Source organism: Lagopus muta, chromosome 1, assembly GCF_023343835.1.
Source record: "Lagopus muta isolate bLagMut1 chromosome 1, bLagMut1 primary, whole genome shotgun sequence".
Lineage (NCBI taxonomy): Eukaryota > Metazoa > Chordata > Aves > Galliformes > Phasianidae > Lagopus > Lagopus muta.
The window spans coordinates 41,117,676-41,143,330 of record NC_064433.1 but is presented as its reverse complement, the minus strand read 5'-3'; the positions used below and the strand labels follow the sequence as shown (position 1 = coordinate 41,143,330).

Genomic DNA, 25,655 nt, shown 5'->3' with positions numbered 1-25,655 from the left:
TTTGAAATTAATAGCAGAATAACTACCAGAAAATCTCAAATAGCAGGAAGCAATTAATCCATGACGAATACATTGAAGTGAGTTATACATATCAAACACTTCCTCATTTCTGAACATTGAACATCCTAGTCCTTTCAATTTCTTTTATTTTCAACACTTACATGATCGTTTTAGAATAAGTATACTTTATAGTTGACATGAAATTTTTATGCTAATGGATATGCTTACTTCATGAGATACAAAATCATCCACATTTATTTCTTCGTAGTTATCATCCACTTCATCACTTTTAACAGCTGCTAGCGCGCTGGCCAGTTTCCTTCGCAAAAGAAAGCCCTTCCAAGATGCCTAAACAAAAAATTTAAAGCATGTTATACAAAGTCATAGATCAAACCCAAATCCAGATTCTCTATGTTATCCCATTAGGAAGATAAAACATCTTGGGTCCTGGTTTAATAGCTCAATGATCTGTTTTTTGAACTTTATGTGACATTTAAAACTACAAGACAAATTAAATGCCAGCATATGTCTAAAGCTTAGAGTACTCAAGAGGCTTTCCACAAGTAAGCAGAAAGGAATCCTGCAACTCCCTCAACTATAAACATGAGTCAACTAATTAATTATTTGACAATTCCTTGAGGGACTACTATAAACTGAAAGGAAAGACTACATAAGAAAAAGCTGCGTGTTAACTTCCAAATCACTGAGAATAAAAATACACTTGTACTAAATGTCTTTTAGTTTACAAGTAGCTATTCTTGGAAACTTCTTATGCAATTTACCTAGGTCAGTTACTTTCTCTTAACTGTCTAAGATCTTTATTTAAAAATAAAAAAAAAATACCAGTAGGAATATTACAACAAAGAAGCACATTAGGAATTACATGCTAGAAAAAGTAGCAAGATATTATGAATGTATCAACCTACAGAATCAGATCCAGAGATCATAATGAAATAGATGGAAATAGCAAAACTAATTTCAAGACAGCAACTTTCTCCCAGATCACTGTTTGACATAATTAGAGTGGAATATGCCCTAAACATTTAAAATACTATGCAAAAAAACCACCTCTCTTGAAAAACGAAATGTTGTCAGCATTTAACAGCTTTACAATGAAGGCACTAAAACATGAAGGATAAATCTTATATTCTGGTTTAGCAATTAGCTTGTTCATTTTTCTTAAATGATTGTCTGGCTTCATAAAATGCTGAAAGTATTGCTGGTTTAAGACACACAGTTCCTCACTGTTATAAAAATGATTATATATGTTAGATCTGCTTTCTTATCATTTCATTGGTGGTTTTTTTTTTCTTTTTTTTTTTTTTTTTTCCTACAGATCTTCATAAATAGCCAGATAGAGCATTACTGAGGGATCAGGTGAAAAATATATTTCATTCAAAAAATACATTAGTTTTTACAAATGCAATGTAATTCTTAATAGTACATACAGGAGGTTAAACTGTAAGACATCTGTTAACACAGATCTATGAATGCAGATCAGCACTCAACAGGGATCAGAAAGACAAATTATATTATAGCAGGTTTAAAGAAATGAGACAGTAAACTGCCTTACTGTATAAAATCCTGATATACTTACCTTTGGAATGCAGTTCTAGTTACTCCTTTAAAAAAGGATAGAACAGACTAAAGGTTCATAGAGAGAGAAAAAGATAAGTGCAGTGTAGTGTGAAGAGACTAAGTGGACTGAACTCATTAAGGTAAGAGCGAATATAAGGATGAACATGAAAGACATACAGATACATAAAATGCAGAGAAAAGTCTATTTACTTCCTTTGAAAATCATCAAGTTGGAACGAAGAAAAATTGATTAAATAAATTTATGCAGATAACTCTTTGCATACTAGCTACACGCTATACTCAAGAAACAAATTGAGCAATAGTGGAAAAATTGGCCTAAAAATGTAGAAAAATCCATGGAGCCTGGCAACATGGCATATAGATTCAGTATCTCTTTAGAAAACTAAACAGAGCCAAGGCATGGCTTTGCATTCATGCACATAGTTAACTTCTAGCCCAGTATCTAGCATAGAACAGCTTAAGCCTTGGTGAGCTGCCAATGGCAGTATGAATGAGGGAATCCTTTATTTTGGGAGATGAGGAAACAATGTAAGGCATGAATAAGTAGAATGGGAGAAATGGATTGAATGCTTTGTTGTGTAGATACGAGACACTTTCTTTCACTCATACAGCATTTCCTAGTTAAATAGCATAGACACACACACCAGTAAGAGCTTGGGCACAATATGCCTTAAACATAATACTAGAACTGAAAATAATAATAATAGTTAATTCAGGGAAACAGCGAATAAAGTGAAAGTAGTTTTATGCTTTTACAAAACATTTTGTAAAGAAGGCTCTCTAATAGAAATATTAGGCTTACAATATTTGAATAAAAAAACTTTAACAACAAATCTATTGATAAGATCATAAATAAAAATATGTATGAGATACAAAGTACACAAAATAAGTAAGATATTTTCTTTACTAAATCTGAAAATCAGCAAAGAGAAAGCTGCAAACAAACCTGGATTACTGTGGCAGCTGCATGTTTCTGTCCTGACGCCCCTCCAAAATGATCATTCCTTGTTTTGGTGCAGTCAGCCTTCCTCCTAGTATGGTACTTCCTCCAATGAGACTGGATCACTGATGCTGCCATATGTAACCTAGTAATGAAAATAAGTACCTTCATGAATAACGTAACCTCATCAGTAAACCTGGGTTATCATAGCTGCCCAACTGTAAAACCACTGAAAGAACAGCACTATATATTAGAAGGCTCTGACATTAAACTCTGAATTACAACCTAGATGCAGTATAAATGTTCAGAAACACACAGGCACATATTCACTCCATATAGCTTTGGAAAAATTTCCATTCACAACGTTAATTAGATTCTACATTCACTGGAGAGGAAGAGTGTCCTCAAAGCAAAGATTAGGAGCAGAAATAGTTTAATAATAACTAAATAATCTGTCAGAGGCGGGGAAGAAGAGCAGCATTTATCTTCCATACTGAAAAATATTAGAGGTGGCTAAGTTGAATATTGAAAACTGCATGATATAAATATCTCCAGTGGAGCAGAAACAAAAAACTGACAAAGTGCCATTTAATCTTTTGCCTCCAGTTTAACACTACTGGCCACTAATTACATGTGTACATTTTCTAAGTTGGCTATTGCTTAAAAATCACTGATTAGAGGCTACTTGGGCTTGTTCAGTGCCTGAGCTTTCTAAATATGTAGTCAATTTTTTGAGGGAGAAAAAGTTTAACGCAGTTCTGCTTTAGCACGTTACTATCTTGGAATCCTCCACAAAATTCACATTACAATTCGCCGCTGAATTTAAGAAAATATATCTAAATTTCTCCCAGTATTTACATATCTTCTTTCTTCGTATAGTGCATTTATTTAAATAACGAAGTACTTTTAGCAAAAAAGATGCTCCAGCACAAGTCACAGCATACTTCAGAGGTTAAGCCAGAAGAAAGCAGTGCACAAAGTATTCAAGTATTTCTTTTTAAAATACGTTTATTAAGTTTACCCATCAATGTGTATTTTTGAAAACAAATTATTATGAATTCATAACTAAATTTTTGGATCCTTAGAGAAAAAAAACGTCAGCTTTTGTTTTCTCTGACTGCAAAACCAGAACAATACACCAGCAGCAAATACATTCCCAAGAGGTAATAAACCAATTTGTTTTATACAAGAGAATATTTGGGGGGCACAGAACAAGTTGAACCAGCCCTTCACCTCTGCCTCTACTTGTAAGAAGTGAGTTGAGGCATGTTGGAGGAGTATCAAGGGCAGGGCAGATTAGCTCCTCAGTCATCACAACAGCAGGAGACTGGCCTAAGGTCAAGGGAGTAGGATGGTAGATTTAAGCAACTTTTACATCTTGCCTTCTAAATGATACTGACTGTAAAGTCTACATAGATGAACCTCAAATGTCTAGTGAACAATACAATAGAAAACTTTTACTAGTTTGTAGTTTAAATTCCCTCCAAATTTCAACAAACAACCTAGTATTTTCACCTCTAATGTTGAATGTTACTTGTGTATTGATGGGTTGGTGTCATAAATGCATTGCAAATAAGGAAAAGTTAGGAGATCAAGAGAAAGTTTTAAAATTCTCTGATTAGACAGTGTTTTAAAATTAAGTGCATACTTGTGTATTACATATTATCTGATTAAATATCATATGGAATTGTTAAGATGAAGATCCAGCACGTATCACTTTTAAGTAATTCCTTATTTTCCAATCAACTTCAACATACTATTTTCATACTATCTGCTCAATGTGCATGTTTTAAACAGGGAATCTTCACTCTATGCCTATCCATATAATCTATTTGAAAGCAAACCAAAATCTGTCTTACCTTTCTGTATTGTTCTCAAAATTTCTTCCCATATTACTTTCTATAACTGACTGTTGCAATGTGAACTGAGCAGATATGTTCTTGTTGCCATTGCTCTCCCCACTGTAATTAATACAAGATTCAGTGCTTTTCTGCTTCATTCTGTGATCTTCTTTATTTTCCTTTTGCTGCACAGATATGGAGGAGTTAATGAATGTGGCCTGAAAATGGCCAGTAGTAATCCATCTTTCAGAAGGATCCAACAAGACCTGTTTATTTTCTGTCACACCCATGATAAAGAGGTTATTTTCCTGTAGGCAGCCAGTGGATGCTTGCTTTAAATGATTTTGCAGTGCTTCTGGTCTATCTCTGTCAGTAGTGCTTAGTTCACCATACTCATGTGCACATCGATGTTCAATGCTAAGTTTCATCAACTGATTAAAATACCAGCATTGTCTCTGCACAGCATCAATGGAAGAGATAATTCTGAAGGAAGATAAAAATGTCATTACATATATTTCGGACTATGAACAGTTTAAAAAATACGTTCTCTTTATAAACTACTCTATATTCTGAAGCATCCCTATGTTTCCATACACTTACAATGAACAGTAGTTACTCTGAAAATCAGTTTCAATATTTACAAACCTTAAATACTTTTCTTTTTTTTAGTAGTATCTAAAATATAATAATATATGTTAGACTGCTTATTTTACTTTATGATTTGTAACATTTTTAATGGTTTCAATCTGAAACAGGCAGTATGGCATATATTTCACTGTTCTTTTTCTGTGTGGTTAGAGTCACAGAAAGCCAAAAATGTTAGAAGACTTCATGCAATCTTGTTACAAAATCTATAACAGTCTTCTTAATCCATTTTTTATTTAGGACCTATGAAAGCTGATATAAAAATAACACTATTTTAAAAATTTGATTAGAACTACAGCAAGAAAAGTCAAACTTGGATTCTAACAACAAACCACAACACTAGAGAGAATACAGGAAAAGAGGAACTTTTAAATGTAAATACTTTTATAATATAGGGGATGGTGCTAGACTAAAGTTCATGAAATATTACATTTCTCTGCATTTTTTTTTCCTGGTTAAACACTAGTCGAGTTCCTGCTTATCTTTGTTCACTTTTGAATTGGGGTTTTATATTAAGCTGTGAGTATTAGCCTGATATAGCAATAAAATTGAGTAAAAGAATCATACAAAGCATCTGACTTCCCATCTGATTGTTAGAAAGAATCCAGGAACATTAACCTACGAAGTCTGGCTCTGATTAGTTGTGCCACACCATCTAGGACTAGGGCAAGAAAGAGCAAATACGAACTAATTGTTACAGATACAGAAGGCTGTCTGTATTTAGACAGTGTTTATCTGTTATAATAGGTAGCAGGTACTTTTGGAACCAGCAAAACATTTTCCTTTGATAGAAAAGATAGATGCAGAGATCTGTAATCTGGAGCTATTTTCAGAGGAGCAAAAAGTCAATTCTAGGTCAGCAATGCAAGATAAAAAGTTGAAATAAAATCAGTTCTCTCAGGGGTCTGGAAAAAGTAAGTTCTAAGACAACAGTTTGAGTAACAGAATTTCCTGTTTATCACTCTTGAAAGTCAAAGCTTTTATAACACTTTATTTTGAAAAGACTTGTTACCTTAATAACTACTTCCTCTAGTGAAGTTTAACTAAGAAATTGTTCAATTGTTAAGAACACTTAGGATCAGATCTTATTAGTGGAAAAAAGACGCATTTTCTCTTCTAGTAGAAGTTCAGTGCAGTCATCCAAAAATATGAATGGCTAAATCTGAAGCCAAATTCACACAATCTAATTAGACAACTCATTATGCATTAGCTCTACATTTGATTGCCCAATGCACATTACTTTTTTCCTGTTAATTTAACAAATATGGTAGCAATTCCTAAAAATATATAAATCAACGTATATATTTGCTGGAGAATCTAACAAGTTCTAACTGCCTCCTCCTACACAGTAAGAAAAATAATTTCTTCATCATGAAATACTGGTAAAGTATTTAGGAAGACCTATTTAGTAGAAAGTCTTCTCAAAGTTCTACAAAACACAGATGGGGGCTAGGGTGGGGGTGTGGTGGAAAACAGATTCTTCCCCTTCATCCTTTTGTTTTCTCTAACTTCAGTTTTACATTGTTTTGTTTGTTTGATTGCTTGTTTATTTTTGCTGAGGCTTAGGAGTAAAACTTTGGGGAAGAAAACAGACTTCTACATACTGTGCAAAATAAGCTTTTGTATGAAAAGCATACTCTTAAAACTATTATTCTGAGTATTCTTCATTCTTAACAAATGGAAACAAGCAAAGGAAAAAAACAACAAAACTGTGACCAGAGTAGGATGCTGGTGCATCCTCTCCTTTGTCAGTGCCAGCGGCATGTCAAACAGCTGTTTCACTTTTTCAGTGACTATGCATGTGACAAGTAGAAACAGCAGAGAAGACTGAAGGCAATTGAAAATTTAGGTGGAAAATAATTATGCCTAATAACTATGCCAGATTTCGCCATTAAATAATAAACAGAGGCCTTCTGTTGCTTTTTTTTTTTTAACAGAAGCAACTTCTTGAGGAGTTGCTAGCTAACTATAAATGTATTTGGGATTTTCTTGCAAAATTGAAGCTCAAAAGAACAGACAATAGTTATTAAAATAGGGTTTGTGCATTAGGTGGCAATAAGGACAGTGTCTTCCTTGGGCCAAAAGGGATTTTAGGTACCTGTGGAGAGAAAGAAAAATAGTATAGGCTTGGGATATGTCCACCCTGTCAAAGCTGCTTCTTTCTCAGTGCCTCAATGATTGCATTCCTGATACCAAGTCCTGAAGATCAGTTACTCAAACCACAGAAAGGAGGCAGCAATCACAGAAAACATGCAGGACTGATTTACCTTCTTATTGGGAACAAAATTAAAAAACAAACAAAAACCAACCACAAAATATATTACGGAAGAGAGAAGACAAAGAAAGAAATATGTAATCATTAAGACTTTCGACACCTGAAGATCTCCTTTTCAGTTAATGTAAATTCGTTTTTTGTCTTTAAGAACTTTTTTGGTGCTATAGGTAAAGGGATCTGTTCATACTAACTTGTTTGTTTCGCCTCTTTGTTAAGATATATAACTTTATTAGATATAGCATTCTATGATAAGCAAGGTTTTAAGTTGGCATCTAGAAAAAACATGAAATGCAATTATCCTGATGGACACACCAGAATTCATACTGTCTGGCTGCTTAATATGTCATATAAAATTGAACACAGCAGCCTCACTACAGCAAAAGTTTTATGGCTTTTGGTTTTGATGAGCACACACTTGTATGTTTAATCACCACCCTGATTTGACCTTAACAACTGTTACGTTATTCTCCATGTGAATTTTAGCACAGACAGAAAGGATGCACTGGTTTTGTGGAAAGAGAAAGAGAGAACAAACGAGAAGATGAAAAGGTCAATCTTCAATCACAAGGCTTGACTGTGCTGGTATAGCAGCCTTGCTAGTACCTAAGTACCAAGATGCTACTTTCGCAAACAAATGCTAGAACAGAAAGATTTCTTAAGAAAAGATGTGTGTTAGGCTTCTTCCAAGGACTTCAAGAGAAGATAAAAGCACTAGAAACAGATTATTAGCCATGGGGAGATTCAGGTCATTCATCCACTGATGACTATCACAGTTCCAGTCATAACATCAGTCCACCAAGAGTATTCATCAATGTCTTCATAAAATTAGACCAAACTCTCCTTAGTTTAACATGCAGTGTCTGGGGAGGGGGAAACCTCCATTGACACCTAGGAAGTGTAGTGACCCATGCACTGACCTGAAATTTAGCATAAAAAATCTCACAGAGGCCAAAAAGACAGGTGACAAAAAAGTCAGATGTGCCCAGCAAAGGCAGTTTTCTCCTAGCCACTGCAACTAAAGCATAGATCTAATTCTACTCCTAACTGTGTGCTAGTTTAATGTCATATTTTTAATGTTACAGCTCTACAGTGATTTTCATAAATTAATTAGTTGAGAAGTTAACTTTTTTTTCAAATACAAATTATTGTTCTTTCCTGTTTATGAAAGGAATGTGCACATTTTAATATAAAGCATGTTTGAATAGTACACGCCAATTTTTTTTTTTTTTTGTAATATTGTCTAGCATTATTTCTGCATTATTATTGCTCAGCTGCAGGTTATAAAGTTATCTTACAAACACATGATGGAGGACATGATTTATATGTTCTGTTCTGCAACCTGCTTAAGAAATTCTTGTAATTTTCACTGTATTAAACAAAAAGTATTTAAAAAGTTCCACTAGCCAAACATCTGCATATCTGATTACTGAAAACAAATTAATGCAGCTAAGGTGATTTATGTAAATTGCTCTGAAGGTAATGCTGCCTACTTATTTCCATGGAAACTGCAACAGATCTATCTACATATACTATAGTATCAATAACAAAATTTGATAGAGGGGATTCTTAACTACAAAACACTATTTTTCAACATAGTCACCACCATTAGCTGATTCACATGAATGAACTGAGGAAGATGATGAAGAGCTGATGACGCTCTTCATTTTGTGGTGTGACTGCAGTGCACAGCTCAGCTATCCAGAATGTAGCTTGTCTTTCACATCACTGTTGCTGTTGTTTAAAATGTACCACTCAGCACCTCACTGCATTCACATCCACTGTCTAGTCTCCACAAACTCTCAGCAAGCATCAGTGAATGTCAATGGATGCCATTTTTTCCACATGAGAGAATTCAGTGACACACCTTTGCTTCATATGCACTTCCATGTAAAAATGCCACTGTATCAGACTGCCCCTCTTCTGCCATCTGTCACACAGCAACAAAATGTAACAGAATACTGGTGGGAAGGTTCAACCTCTACTTCCATACCACCACCAAGTGTGCCAATATGATAAAAAAAAGACATTACTTTTGATGTAGTCTTCATATTAGTTTTTGATACCATTACTCACTACAAAACATATAAAAGTTATGGGATGTAAAACGTTTATTAGAGAAATTTAGTTTAGAAATAAATGCAATTTTAAGCATGGTAAGAGTGGTGATCTTGCAGGCAGAAACAGCACAGACAATTGAACTAGGCAGCAGTAGTTTGTGAAACATGGATTAGGGAAGTGAGCAGTGATTAGATTTGGCAGTTTACATACTAGAGGTCGCACCTACAGGGGCTCATAATTTAGCAAGATGGGAAACAGAGAGAAGTTTGCTCAATTTTTGGCCTGTTCTTTAGCAATGTCATATTAATTCAGTTAGTTCAGGGAAAGTATTCCAGTACGTATATAGAGCAGCTATGCTATTAAGGCTTATACATAAGCAAGTTGTTTAGAGTTTCAGACCTCTTTTAGACCTGTTTTAGACCTTCACAATCTCCAGTTTTCACTGTTTTTCAAGTCATCCAGAAAATATACTTTTAGCAAAAAAAACCCAAAAGATAGGGCGTTTTAATGTATAAGCAATTCATTTTAAGACTAAATATGGTAAGACATTCTTCAGATATCTCAGCAACTTCAAAATTTTGGTGGATGAATTCTCAAAATGTTAAGAAAATCAAAACCCAATAACAACAACAAAATGATACAAGACAAAAAAAAAAAAAAAAAAAAAAAAGACACTCAGGAAAGAACGGACATTTATCAACTCTTCTTTCCACTCCTGCTCTTCTCAAACACCTGCAAGTTCTTTCCACTAAAATTACAGAAAACCATAGAAAAATTCTCATTGCATGAAACCTCAGGAGGTCTCTAATCCAATCTCCTGCTCCAAAGCAAGGTTAGCTCTAAGATCACACCAGGTTGCTTGGAGTTTTTCCCATGACCTCCTGAAAGCCTTCAAGAATGGATACTGCACAACCTCTCCGGACAACATGTTGCAATGCATCACTATCCTAATGATGAAAAGGTTTTTCCTTATGTTCAGTTATATGGGATCTGGCTGGGATAGAATTAATTCTATTTATAGCAGCTTATATAGTACAGTGGTTTATATTTGTGACTAAAACTGTTGATAGTACACCAGTATTCTAGATGTTGCTGAACTACACTTGCACAGAATCAAGGCTTTCTTTGTCTTTCATTCTGTCACTCTCAATGGTTAGACTGGAGGTAGGCAAAAAGATGGGAGGGGAAACAGTGAAGACAGTCCACCTGAATTGACCAAAATGATACTGCATCCAGTGTGATATCAGGCTCAGCAATAAAACTAGGGGGTAGCCTTTCTAACATAGCCATTACTCAAAAAATGGCTAGGCACTGGTCTGCTAGTGGAGATACTCAATGACTGTTTTTTCATCCTTTGGTTCCTTTCTTTTTGTTTTACTCTCTATCCTTACTCCCCTTTCCTTCACTTATTTTAAGCTATTTCTATCTCATTTCATGGAGTTTTCTCACTTCTGTTCTTTTGCTTATCCCCTGTCTACTTGTGGTGGCTGGGGAGGAGTGAATAAACAGCTTGTGGATTATTAGTTACTCGCTAGGTTGAACCCATCAAATCAGTCTGAACTTCTCAGATATAATCTGTCGCTCAGTCTTAGTCAGCCACTCCTGCCGTGCAAAGAACCTGGTTCTGTTTTGAGGCTGTGCTCAAAACGCTTGACCATCTCACTGGCACTGCACTGGACTTGTTCCAGTTTATCAATGTATTTTGTGTGTAAAGGGCTGAATACTGGTTTCAATATAGAAATGATGGTATCAATGTTGGAACATCACAAAGTTTGCACCAGGAATAACACCAAATGCAAGTCTGAATCAATGCAAGGTTGGTGGTGACAGTTTCCAGGATAGCATAATTATTGGTGATGAGGTGTCACAGCTATGAGTTGGAGTCAAAATAGAAGTCCATGGAGTGGTGACACATAAATGGAAGAAGTTCTAGTCACAGCCCTCAGCAGGTAAAGTGATGCACACTGTCTTTTGGGACAGGAAAGGGGTGATCATTCTGGACTTCCTGGAACCCAGACCAGCCATCAAATCTGACTGCTACGTCACAATGTGGACTAAGTTGAAGACTTCATCTTCCATAGTAGGGCCAGAGAAAAAAAAAAAAACCTGCTTTTCTTGCAACACAGTAACACCAGGCCCCATACCAGTTTGAAGACTGTGGAGAACAGCAACAGTCTTAGCTGGACCATCCTATCACACCCATGTAGAATCACAGAATCATAGAATCATAGAATCACAAGGTTGGAAACGACCTACAAGATCATCTAGTCCAACTGTCTCCTCATCACCATTGCCACCACTAGTACTAAACGATATCACGCAGCACGTCATCCAGACGCCTCTTGAACAATGCCAGGGATGGCGACTCCAGCACCTCCCTGAGCAGCCATTCCAGTGCCTGACCACTCTCTGAGAGAAAAAGTTCTTCCTTATGTCCAATCTAAACCTCCTCTGATACAACTTGCGGCCATTGCCCCATGTCCTGCTCGTTGCCTGGGAGAAGAGGCCAAATCCCTCTTCACCACAACCTCCCTTCAGGAAGTTGTAGAGTGCAATGAGGTCTCCCCCGAGCCTCTTGTTCTCCAGACTGAACAATCCCAGCTCCCTCAGCCACTCCTCATAAGACTTGTGCTCCAGATCCCTCACCAGTTTTGTTGCCCTTCTCTGGACATGCTCCAGGACCTCAACATCTTTCCTGTAGCGAGGAGCCCAAAACCGAACACAGTCTGACTTCCACCTGTTCAGGCCTATGAAAGATGGACTGCATGGACAATATTTAAATAGCAAGGACACCATCACAGCAGCCGTGAAGCAATGGGTTACTTCTGCTGGTGCAGATTTTTACAACAGTGGCATGCAGGCTCTTGTTCATCGCTGGCAAAAATGCATATTTAATGGCGGTGACTACACTGCAAAATAGTGTTTTGGATCTGAGTATTTGCTTTATCAAATAGTGCTACTGCGCTCTTTGCATCTGTTGTAGTTCCCATGAAAATAAATAGGAGGCAGTATTTTCAGAGTGACCTACATATCTGTTGATGATCCAAAATACTGGACACAGTATTCTAGATGCAATGGCTAAAAAGGGGTACCCACTTCTCACAATCTACTGGCCATCTTCCTGCAGCTGCAGCCCAGAATGTTGTTAAAATTCTTTGGTAACAAGGCACAGAGCTGACTCATATGTAGTTTCTTATTTATCCACACTCAAAAGGTCTTTTTCAGAAGAGATGCCCCCAGTAAGCCAGTCTGAACCTTTATTGGTGGCAGGAGTCATCCCTTCGGTAAAGAACTTTATACTTGTTCTTGCTGAATTCACAAGATTCCTGTTTGTCTGCATCTCCAACATGCCTAGGTCCATGTATGGGAGCTCTGCACTCAAGCATATAAACCATTTCCCCCAGATTTGGGGTCATCTGGGAGCATGGTAAGTGTGCACTCCATCTTCTGCTCTAGGTTATTAATAAACGTGTCTGAACGACAAGTCTCAGTCTCAAGAGAATAGCATGAACCATTAACCACAATAATAGATGGTCTCATTCCTACTATCTAACAATTTTTTACCTGTTAAGCTGTCCATTCTTACAGACCTAGGTTAAATAAACAGTTCAATTTTGTGAATATTACCTTTCCTTCACAGATTTTATAATCTTGCAAAAATGTATCTAGAAATAAGAGATTCTACTCCACATAAATCACATTCATATTCGAAGTACGGCATTTTTTTTCTGCAAAGGTTACCAATGAAGCAGGTATGAACGCTGAATATAAGAATTTTTTCTCTACAATAAAGAAAGAGAAACACTTTTTTTTTCCCCCTCTCTTTTTTTCCTTTCAAGAAGGAGGACCATTTCAAATGGTAAATGTATTAGGAAGTGTCAGTTTCCTATTTACAAACTAGAAACAAAAATTACAGTAGAGAAGTACTCTTGAGGGGTCTCAAGGGGAAATATATGAGTTCCAAGAGCCATCTAAACACTTAATCTGTCAAAGAAAACTTCATAATTTCTCCGAGACCAATTTTAATCTAATTCATAATATCTTTTCACAGAAATCTCAGTTCTGTGAGCAATGAAGATTTTACTGCACTTTAAAAACATCCAATGATAAATTAAAATAATATCCCTTTAAACATTAACAAGACACAATCGGTAATAGCTATATGCTGAGAAAATGTGGGTAATTTTTCCGGCCTAACAAATCACACAAGCAGAAATTTAAACTTAAGTATTGTCAAATGTCACGAGCTCCACTTATTCTGGTTCAGTACCTGGCATGATCAAGGAAACTGTATTTCCAAACATCATTAGATAAGCCAGATATTAAAAGAACTACAAGGATGTTGTAAAATCTGATAGAAAATGTAAAAGAACTAAGAAATAAGAAAATGGGCAATACCCCAAGTGTGAAAATACAAGTGGCTTGCCACATATATACAAATATATGTACAAATAACTTTTACTACAGGACAACTAAATTTGATAATAATGAAGTAGCAAGTTTGATAAAATCAAAGACCTATAAACAAAGACATGACCCATCTCCTCAACAGCAAGCAGCTTTCTAATTGGAAATTGGAAGTCATGCTAATATGATTGTATCACTTTCTTAAGATACTATATTAACCTTCCACTGTACTACATTGTGTGTAAGAACTCATCCAGCTGCTATTACCTCAAGAATCTTTCGAGTTATCTGTTCTCTCATACTTAAAACAACAAAAGTCAAGACCAACAAATATATTAACATCTGAAATATTCCTTGCTTTGAAGTTAATGATCTTAATCTCTTTCTTAACGTAAATATATATTTCAAGGCAAAAAGGTAAGTAAAACTTATAATAAGAACATAGAGAACTGTACGTTAACATATATTTCTTCAAGCAATTAATGTCCATATAAATACATACCCCTCTTCAACAACCTTTTTCTTCAGTAAAACATTTTCTTCAATTTGAACTTGACAAAGTTCCAGAAATGTTCTTGATTCTGATGCTTTGATTCTTTCAGTTGTGGGTAAAGTATTATAATGCAAGTTTTCATCATCAAGAAACTGTAACCTAGGAAGGACCTTATATAGGGGAGGCCTTAAAAAAGAAAAAGTCATTATTAGTTTCATTTTTAAAATAAGTTAAAAATTGCACTTTAGTTATAAAAACATATAACAAGGCAGAACATAATGATAGTTAACAAAGTATTCGTAAGTACTCTTATTTCATATATAAATATATTAACTAAAAAATTATCATTAATAAACTTTGGAACTGATATGAAGAATCACTTTCTTATCAATACATTGTTTGCATACACTGCTGAAGTATTGAACACGGGAAGGTAAAAAATATGCTCAGTTCATTATGCCTAATACTTCACCAGCCTGATTAACAGGAAAATCTGACACTCCTGTGCATAAGCACCTGCAATTATTTGATTAGTAGGCAATACTATGTCACAGGATCGTACAGTACTGATTTTGCTGACACATTTAGAGGCTTAGATTTAAAAACAGCATTGAATACAAAACGTTGCCAGTCTTCATACCACAGTCATTTGCATAATAATTTACATAAAGCAATATGATATTCAGCATGACTGACATTAAAAAATCCTCTTTTGAGCTTAGGTCAGTGAAAGGGATGACAAATGAGATAACATTTTCTTTTTATGACAATAAGAGCCATTTATGTAAGAATGAAATTAATGTGCTATTTAAAAAAATTACTTAATTCTCACACTTTTAGGTTACTGTAGTCTGTGATCTTGCTTTACATATTTCTTATACTAGTTTATTTAGAATTTTAATACTGCTAAAGTATTCAAAGCAACGCATCAAAACCCAGTATTTTCATTAAGTTATTGATACACAGGAAAAAGTATCTATTGTAGGTTTTAAGTTTCTTTGCTATGAAAAGAGATAACGGCTTTCAAAAATGTTAGAACTCCCTAACTATTCTCTGTGAAGGTGAAGGACTATTACTTTGCTCAGATAGCACACACTAAATTTAGAATGAGCAAAAGTTTCTATGATTGAGTTAGAAAACTCCAAAATGTGGTTCAATAGAATAGATTATTAGGTTTTTGCAAATACAAAACTTTCCTTTTCCAGTGTTTATTAACTTTAGAACAATACTGCCAGAAATAGATTTGAAATAAATTGGTAACTTTAGACAGACAATCCTTGAACATATAGGGAGGAATTACCAAAGCAGATACTGAATAGTGAAACTTTAAAATTAAAGTGCCATATCAAAGGTGATTGATGCTGGAAGTATTGTCTCTTAGAGCTATGGGATCTCAATGCTAGTTTTTCCAGCTGGGCTTTTCTCAGTTAAGGGCTGAGCCAATATTTCACTTAGTGAAAACTTCCTGGTGAATATTCTGTCACTTAAGAGTCTCTATTAATCATCATGGCATTGAAATACATTCCCATAGGAGTGATCAGACTGATCCAAGGGTTCAATTTTTAAAAAGCAATTTCTTACTACTTCACTTTTGTTAGTGTTATCACTGGCTGGACATGAAAGTACTAAACCGAATGGGAAATTTTACAACTAATTCCTTTGTTGGTACCAAGAGGTTATGTAAAGTTCAGTGGAACATACTGCCTGAAGTTATGGTCAACGCTGTATTCAGCAAATCCATATTTTACCATATCTCATAATTTAAGTCCTTGAGACAAATGATACTCTTGTTTAATCACAAAAGTTGTACTGGGTCAAGTGGGCTCAAGTGTCTGTTCATACAGTTAAATGAGAATTCAGAAAGCTTTTTCTCTGAATATTACAAAGGGAAATAACAGCTAGTTCTCGCAAAAAGTAGGAATTAAAGCAGTGCAAATGAGAATTTAATGTACTGTCACAGTCACTGAACTTCATTCACAAAATTACCTGCATGAAACATGGAAATGTAAATAAGTTTGTTCATTAAAGGGGGAAAAAAAAAAAAACAACCAAAAACCCACAGCAAATTTATACAGCCAACAAACAAATACCCTAAACACTGATACTATACTTAGGTAATCTAAAGTAAAATACATACACAATTTAAACACATCCTTATGTAATACTGCAGTGTAAAATCTCATTTTTAACTGTTTTGTAATTACAGGAGGACTAGTTTTAATTACAAAAAAAAATTATCTACATAAACAGCAAAGTAAATGTTTGTGGAAGTGATCTTACATACAAAGTGGAGATCAAATATATCTAGTACTACCAGGAGCATACTTCTGTCATTTGAGAAGAAATTGTTCTAAGTTGACATTTTTTTTTAAAAAAAAGGATCTAATAATCTTTTGCTTAAAAATAATAAATTTTGAATTACAGACTTTGATAGAACTTTTTATCAAAATGGCCTGAAAATGGTTTCAAATTGCTAAGATTTTAAAAAAAAAAAAAAAGAAAAAAAAAAGCGTTTTCTTCATCAAAACATCAGTCGCTTCTACTTGCATCTGAAAAGAAAGTCCAACTGTTGTGTTCCATTTCACATCCTCAGAAATTTTATTATTTTAGGTCTTTTCTAGGTAGATACTCAACTTTCTTAGCTGAGAGGACTAGTAAAAAAAGTCTTACTGATTAAAAAAGTTCATTGTACATTTAATGGAATCACAGCAAGAGTCTACAGACACTCCTACAATATACACCTGAAATATCACCCAAAAGTCTAAAATTGCATTTCCTACTTGTTTTTCTGCTCTCAGTGGCCTGTGTACTACAGAGCAGTAATTCAAGAGAATATAAAAGAGCACACTATACATTGACTGCTACTGTACTTTAACTGAACAGTTCTCAGAAACTTTTAAGTGTTCATGGATAGGATTATATACTGGGTTTCAGATTACAAAAAATTATCAACAAACCAGGAGACCTCCACTAAAACAAAATATATGCATACATTTTTGTAAATCAAATCTAAATCTTATCAAAAACGATAGTCTTAAAAGCTATTTGAACTCATAAGAAAATAAGCAAATAGATGACAGCAAACAGCTTTAGGAAAATAATACCAGTTTGCAATTGAAGACATAGTCTTAATTCCTTTGCTACTTACACTATATTCTATAATCTATTTTCTACTACAGAATGGGACTTACCATTATTAGTCCCACAGTGGGACTAATATTTTTCCAGAGTTCCAGAAGAATCTCTGGTCACTAATCAGAGACGGGTTAATTTAAAAGGAGGCTGGTAGTTAGTTAACTCCCAGTGTAGGATAATTAATAGTTGAAACAATATGTATTTCTCCAAGATGACATGCCATATGACATCTCAGCATTCTCTTGGCCACATGTTTATGTGGGTCTTTCTGTTTTTAAGGAGACTGATGAAAAGATGCATATTTACATTCACAGAAGTCCCACCCAAACAAAAATCTCTAAAAGGCTAACAGTGCCATAACTTTTTTTTTTCCACATGAAAAATCATTAAATCTTTTAATTAAAATTATATTTATGCTAACATAGAAATGTCAGTCAAATTTAATGTATTTTGTCTAAAAACATTTATTTACAGTTTTTTGCTGATTTTTTAAAAATTTAGTAATTTTATTTATTGATTTACCTCCAATTCCTTTCTTTGAGAAAAGGATTTCCACTGAGTGATAACTCCCTTAGATGACTGCATCCACTTAAGCATGTAAGGACATTTTTAAGGTCTGTGATCAAGTAGGAAAGAAAATAATGTATCAATTTGAATGTGAAACAGAATGATTTCTAGTGAAAATCACAAACAACACCAAAACCAAGAAGCCCTGCAAACAATTTTGTTACCAATACAGCACAATTATTAGCAATATCTAGAACACCTATGTTTGAAAAATGTATAAATATTTTCTGTATGTCTCGTAAATAATATTTGAACTGTATATACGTAGAACAATCAATATTCAAATAATTTTATAATGTAACTTAGAACTTCTTCTTTGCATGGCTTTTTAAAACGCTTTTATACAACTCTTAGTGTTTTTTTATACAACAATGTTGGAGTAGGTCCAGAGGGGGGCTAAGAAGATGATCAGAGTGCTGGAATACCCTATGGGGACAGGCTGGGAGAGTTGGGACTTTTCAGCTTGGAGAAGAGAAGGCTTGGAGGGACCTCATAGTGTTCTTTCAGTACCTGAAGGTGAGCTACAAGACAGCTGGGGAGGGACTTTTTATAAAGGCAACAGGATGAAGGGAAATGGCTTTAATCTGGAAGACAGAAGATTTAGACAAGATATTAGGAGGAAATTGTTTACTATTAGACACTGGATTGCAGGAGAGTTGCAAGAGAGACTGTGGATGCCCACTCCCCAGAGGTATTCAAGACCAGGCTTGACGGGACTCTGAGCAACCTGGTCTAGATGGAAGTGTCTTTGTTTATAGCAGGGGAACTAGAACTAGATGATCTTAAAGGTTCCTTCCAAACAAAGCATTCTATGATTCTACAAACTCACCTGATAAGTAGTTATTTTTGATATCCAGCTTTTCCAAAGATACAAATGAATTTAAAGGTACAAGTTCAGTTAAGCTAAGAACAAAAGAGAAAATGTTTTTTTCAATTAAAGAAAATAGCAGTTTGTAAATACACAGGAACCAGAATATTTTACATTTATTAAATCTAACTTAGTGAAGCTATCCAACTGCTAGAATTAATTACCAAAATTCCTCCTTTCACTTAAAAGCACTTCTTGGCCTTCACAGCTGGTCAAATTTTGCTATTTAAATGCAACTTTTTTTTTTTTCATCCAGTAAATAATTAATTCTTTTTTTTTTTTTTTTTTTTTTTTTTTTAATAGGATCGTAAGTTTTGTAAAATTTAAGAAGTTCAATTGGCTTTTCTTTAAGCTAGAATAACACAGAAGACCTGGATGTGGGAGAGAAAATAAAATCTGCTTTTCCCCAGCCCATTTCATTCATTTATCATCAGCTTGCTTATCCTTTTCTCTCATTGTTTCTTAGATCTTAAAACTAATTTAATTTTTTTCAAAGTTGTATTTCCTAAATAGTCAAGTTTACCCTTTCTTGTGGTAGACTTTTAGTGCTCCCTCTCTTAGGGTACTTCTGTAAGACAGTGTCAATAAAGTGCCAGTTGCACAGCTACAAAATAGTACTTATTACAGTTGGAGCATTTCTTGCTCCATGACAAGACCATGACAAAGTTCCTATTTGTATTGCTGAAGAATAAACACAAGGAAACTGAGTTGATGCTTGTCTGTACAAAGGATCTTGGACTTAAAAAGTTATTTTTGATTTATGTTAAATACGAATACAAGTGGTACTGGGTGTGGTCACTTGCTAACTGTTAATCTTCATGGGAAGCAGTATTTTTTCATAGCGGTATTTGTCTTTCAAAGCTCCAAGTCACAATTCCTATGGTCAGAAACATGACCATTCAAAATCTGTAATTTACTATACAAATTTACGATTGTTTAGAACCAAAAATGCTTGTTTGTTGCTGAAATGTGTGACTATATCTTGCTCTCCAGTACAGGCATTAGAACCAAAATACAGTGCTGGACTTAATTCTGAGTAAATTCTTGACAAAGCACTGGTTGCGGTTTCTTTATTCTTGATAATTGCTATATACGCAAACAAAGCAAAACAAAACTTCCTCGTTCAGTTGGCAAAAACATATTTATATATGACAATATATTAATAGTAAATTCAGAGAAACAGAAATAAAACCAATTGAGTATGTGTCACACTCAATTATTTTCTCAAACCATATGTTAAAGTTGGCCTGGTTCTAGTTCTGTTTAGTTCTATCACCTCCCTACTGCTTTTCCACAGAATCAAAGAAAATATGAAAAAACATTAGTTAAAAAAATCATTGAGCCTCAAAAGAAGTGTGGTACTCAGTACAGTACCATATCAGTATTTTAGGTTCTCATGACCAGTCAATTACACAATATGTACACAGTATTAAATACTTGTAGCAAATATAATTACAGCGTGGTTGAAAGACTGAAAATCCATGACACAGATTATACTTGTAGATTTACATATTCAAGAATATCTAGGAAAAGAAATGCCATACTTGATATGAGCAACTGAAACACTGTTTTTACAATACTCTTCTTTCTACAAATGATACTTCATTATTTTATTTATGGTGAGTTGGGCTCATGGATCTAAGTACACACTGTGGTGAATTCTATTTGACTGCTGGACTATCCTTGCCTGCTGTTGGCATTATGAGAGTTAAAACATTTTCCTGTCATTCTCTAGCTTTCCCTTTACTGACATTCTTTGTCAATTTTTTTCCCCCTAAGAAAATTCAAACCAGAAAGACAAAGGACATTACCGAAAACTTAATACTACTTGACCTTGTCACATTAGCCCAGGGCATATGAGAGATATAAATTACAAAGAAGACACAAAAGTAAAATACATTTGAAAAAAAGCAAGCAATAGTTTCCTCTTTCTGCTCCCATTTAGGGTTGTAGTAGGACAGGACACAGATAGTCACAAAAAAAAAAAAAAAAAAAAAAAAAAAGTCAGAAAAAAAGATTTAAGAGATTAGAATAGTAGCAAGTATGCAACAGAAAATGAAAAATGCTTTCTTAACACAGATAGCAGTAACTCTACAGTGGTGCAAATCTTGCTGTCAATCAGCTTTTCCACAGAAAATAATTTTCCATGGAAAAAAATATAACTGATATTCACAGGAAGGGAAAGATAATTAAAAAAAAACACCTTACATTAATCCAGATAGTAATGTAATGCTTATTTCTTTTCCATAGTTTAAGAGTAAGAACACTTTAATTAGCAATATTCATCACATTTTAATTAATTATTAAATTAAATTAAATTATTAAATTAAATTTTAATTAATAACTAAATACAATGTAGGCAATCTAGCAGCTATTTACTTTCTTCGTGAATAGCCTAGAAAAAGTACTGATGAATACCCTTCATCAGTATTGTACATGCTACACCCTTAGAGATAAACATAGGATCAGCAAAAAATTACTGAAAATTATAAGAGAAGGTCTAGATTAGGAAGAGGAAGAGAGTGGGGAAGTACAGGACTCAATACTATAAGTAAGTATAACTTTCACAGGATTGACTGGATTCAATCCCATGACACTTACACATATTATGCTGACTCTGGAAAATTTGTTAAATTCTCAAAACAGAATACCTTACAAAGACAGTGGGAAAATAGGTTAAAAAAAAAACAACAACATACCATGTGTATTTAAGATGGGAAAACAATATGCATGAAGAATTAATCTGATTTTTTTTAGCATTTTTATATATTAAAAAATCTATTAAGTAGTATGTATTCAGTTCCAATAACACCATGAGCAACAAATTCAGAAAGAATTTTATCCTTGTCAAATCAGTTTCCCAGATGTCACAGTATTTTTGCAGCCGACTTCATTATTTTAATATTAATTCTTTCTATACCACACCTAAGTTATCATAATGAAAACAATAGAAAGCAAAAGGAATTTAGGCATATTAAAACAAAAATTAAGAGGAATGTTTGTCTATTGTGATGTTACCCAAAAAATGTAAAGACTAATCGAAGAGCAGATTGATTCAGTGTCACTTTGTAGAACTTTTTTTAATGATAAATAAATTAACCAGTAAGCTACAGAATTAAGTGACATTACTTGTAGATAGAAATATCACATGAAATCATACTGTGTATTAAATATGTAAATTTTTTCTCATGCGTACTTGAATCTTTATCTACAGTATAAGAAAAAAGAAAGTGTTCCTATTTAAAACTAACTGAATGCACTTTCCAGTTGGTCTAAAAGAAAGTGCAGATCTTCATAGCCACAGTGCTGCAGTAACTAACCCAAGTAGGTATTCACCACTGACTTCATATCAATCAAATACACACTCCCTTTGCAAAAGCCACAGCAAAATACTCAATAAAAGCAGAGGTGAAAAAATTGTTGGTGCTTTTATATTTGATGCACATGTAGTTCATCACTACATGCTGTAATTACTTGTTGCTACACTGTAGGGTTAAAAAAATACATATTTTAGGAGTTTTATCTTTAGCAATTTTTGGTTTATGATACATCTGAGAAATAACAACAATAACAACAAAGACCTATAAATTAGTGTAAATTTTTTTTTTCAGCAGTACTTCATTTTTTAAAAAATGCAGATTTCCAGCATTACAACTATACAGGCTTCCTACAACCAGTAAAAATAAAATGACACTCAATGCATTCTTAAAAAACAAAAAATTAAAAGAAAAAAATCACAAAATGGCACTAGTTGCAGGATGAAAGTAAAGAAACAGCTTTTCTTTCAACAGATTTCTCCATTACATTCATTGTTGCTATATAGAACATTGAGTTACTTATGGTATAGCACACACACATGGAGCTGCTTATAAGCATACGTAAAGTGGGTGTAGAAGATCAGGCTACTGAAATGTCAGGAATCTGGAGGCCTTTAATGTGCATTCAAGGCTATCTTGTCTTGTTTGTCTCAAAGATTTGATATATAGTACAAATACATTAAGAAAATAAAGAACTGTGTTTTTTTGTTTTGTGCTGCTAATTTGCAACTTGCTCATCCATTTATATGTGCTTTCTCTCAGTTCAGAGAAGTAGACCAGACAGTGTGGTCACTGAACAAAGAAAGTAGTGCAATGGATAATAAATAAAAAGTATGAGATAATGTGACATAAGGTTTATCTACATGGGCAGACCAACACAACCTGTTCTGCTGTTCTTAAGATTTTGTCTTCCTAGTAGGCACATCAGGTTTTCATGCAGTTTTAAAATTTTTTCGTTACAGACATAGCCATAACTAAATGTCCAAAACAAAACAAAAATAGCCCCCCAAAAAACCCCATTAGTTCAGAGAACATATTCTTTATACTGTGTGTAACAGTATGTTCTATGTGTTTAGCTGAGACAAATCCTATTCAGAATAAACGTATCACAGTAAGAAAGTACATTTTCTGCAAATTTACTTGCAAAATTTGTTTTATTACTAAGACATAGTGAATTGTAGTTATTCCTTTTTTTTTTTGTTTTCCCTTAAATGGAAAAGAAAGACAATTATGTAATACTCCAAGTTTTATGATGCTTGTTCTGGTCCCTCCTTACTCACCTATGCCTTCAAACTGAACTGTTACACTGAAGAACGAAAGAAGGTATGCAGTACTAAAACTTGGTCTTGTGAGCATCCATCATGTACATGAAACAAAAAAACAGCCTGACGAACATTCAAACTTGGGCATTTTAGCTCTAGTAGTTATATTCAAAATAGCATTTAAAGTCTGTTTTGAATAAACTAGCTGAGAATATGAAGTTTGACAGACATACTCTAGAAACAATTGCTAAAGAAAGAAAAAAAAGAAACGCTATGGTTTTAATAAAGTTGCAATGCTCAAAAATTATCATCTAATACAAAAAAATACTTTTCATAGTTACTGCTGTTTTGAATTTTCATAATTAAAGGTAGCCGGTGCCATTACTTCTCAACAACACACTTTTCAAGAATATCTGAAAAAGCTGGTGATATTTTAAGCATATTGAGAATTACACCTATTAGTTAAGTGTTATGTTAGTAAAATACTCTGTATCAACTGCATAAATGAAAGAATCTTTCTTTTTTACCTATTCTGAGACAGCAAAAGAATTTGCAACAGGGGCAACCAATGCAAAGAAAGCATTGTCACAGCAGAAATGCTATTGTCATCCAAGTATAGTTCTCTTAGCAGAACGTGATTTTCCAGCCTTGGAAGCTAAGTAGAGAAGAGAATATTATTTAAAATTACTGCAAGTCAGAGAAACAACAGCAGAATTTTTAACACATGCTTTTCATCAATCATTATTAAACACAAGCAAAAAACACATTTTGAATATATGTATCAGTTTCTTATTACGTATTCACTAATTGTCCAACAACTGCTACAAATCAGGTGGTAAATATTTTTCAGTGTTCTCCACATAGTTTGAAGAGTCAAGGAAAATTTTCAAAAAAGGAAGTCAAGAGCCATACTCTTAATACTTCATTTCTGCTGCTTATTGACAATAGTTTTCTGCTCCCAGATGTGTAAGAGAATCATCAGCAGTAAAGACGATTAATTGTCCACTTAGCAAACTACCTTTCTGTTGAGGTTACTGAAAGTAACCTAAACTGGTGTGACATCTGGAATGACAATAGTATTTAGTGACATTTTAAACAGTCATGATTGCATGATACAAAGTGAAGGCTAGATGTGATAAACCAAGGAAGTAAGCGTAATTATTGACTGTTTACAGGGATATAAAATGTAATTATTGAGCATCCAATTTTCCAAGGACTTTGGAGCAAGAAAATACTTAGCTACCACTGATGGCAATTTTTACACCTTTGAAAAAATCTCTAAGAGGAAAACAAGAGCAACCAATAAATAACTCATATCCCAGGCAAGCAGTGCGGACATGATCAAAACAGACTGAACCACATTACCGTTAAGAAAGATATAGGTACAATAAACAACCACTTAATTCAAGGATTTTACCTCCTGGAGGTTATTGCCTTGCAACTTCAGAATTTGAAGTAGTCCACAACTCTCAATACCTTCAACTTGTGTGAGATGATTGAAAGAACAGTCTAGATGTATGAGAGTAGGTACTTCACAAAGACCTTTTGTGCTAATTAACTGATTATGATCCACAGTTAATTGCTGAAGGCTTTTCAGTGATTCCAAACCACCTGAAAATTAAAAGGTATGATCTGAATTAAGCCATCCTAAAATAAAAAAAGCTAATTTCTACTTACCAAGAACAAAGGTCTCTGTATTATACACAGGAACAATTAGTCTTAGTTATGTACAAGTTTTAAAAAATTATCTGCATTTGACTCTATCAAAAATACTATGTGTATAGTTATATATTTATATATATACTATATATATAGTTATATATAGTTATAAATTTCTGATCCTATTAACTAATAGACCAGTTCAAAAACACTTTAGAACAGAACATTTTTTTAACTGATAAACTGCACTTACTACACTTGAGTAATTAATAGCTGTTCTGAATGTACTTTTCTTTCAAGTAATCTTCACAGGTTTGATGTAATACTTTGTCTCATTTTTACGCTACCCAAAACTTCCATAAGCAAGCTGAGCAAGCTCTGCAGAAGTGAATAAACTCCTGGGAATAAACTAGATTGCAAGACTGAAGACCATCATTCACTATCAGTTATTTAGAATATGGAAAGGAAAAAATAAGGAGAAAAAAAAAGGACTGAAAGATTAAATTCCAAGGCTAACAGTGCAATTAAAAACAACAGGAAATATGGGATTTCAAATTACAGTAATTTTAAAAGTGGAAAGCATTCAGTC

General features: G+C 34.0%; 1 protein-coding gene across 2 annotated transcripts in view; it reads right to left on the bottom strand.

The window, feature by feature from the left end:
• Positions 1-25,655, bottom strand: part of LRRIQ1 (leucine rich repeats and IQ motif containing 1) — a 97,032-nt gene that overhangs the window by 57,266 nt on the left and 14,111 nt on the right. For both annotated transcript variants that reach the window (XM_048934619.1, XM_048934620.1), the window contains exons 11-18: positions 24,825-25,018; positions 23,935-24,062; positions 18,790-18,863; positions 17,916-18,009; positions 14,268-14,444; positions 4,399-4,863; positions 2,546-2,684; positions 229-348 (exon numbers count right to left, since the gene is read on the bottom strand). In XM_048934619.1, the coding sequence (XP_048790576.1) occupies positions 229-348; positions 2,546-2,684; positions 4,399-4,863; positions 14,268-14,444; positions 17,916-18,009; positions 18,790-18,863; positions 23,935-24,062; positions 24,825-25,018 (1,391 nt within the window). The remainder of the gene's footprint in view (positions 1-228; positions 349-2,545; positions 2,685-4,398; positions 4,864-14,267; positions 14,445-17,915; positions 18,010-18,789; positions 18,864-23,934; positions 24,063-24,824; positions 25,019-25,655) is intronic.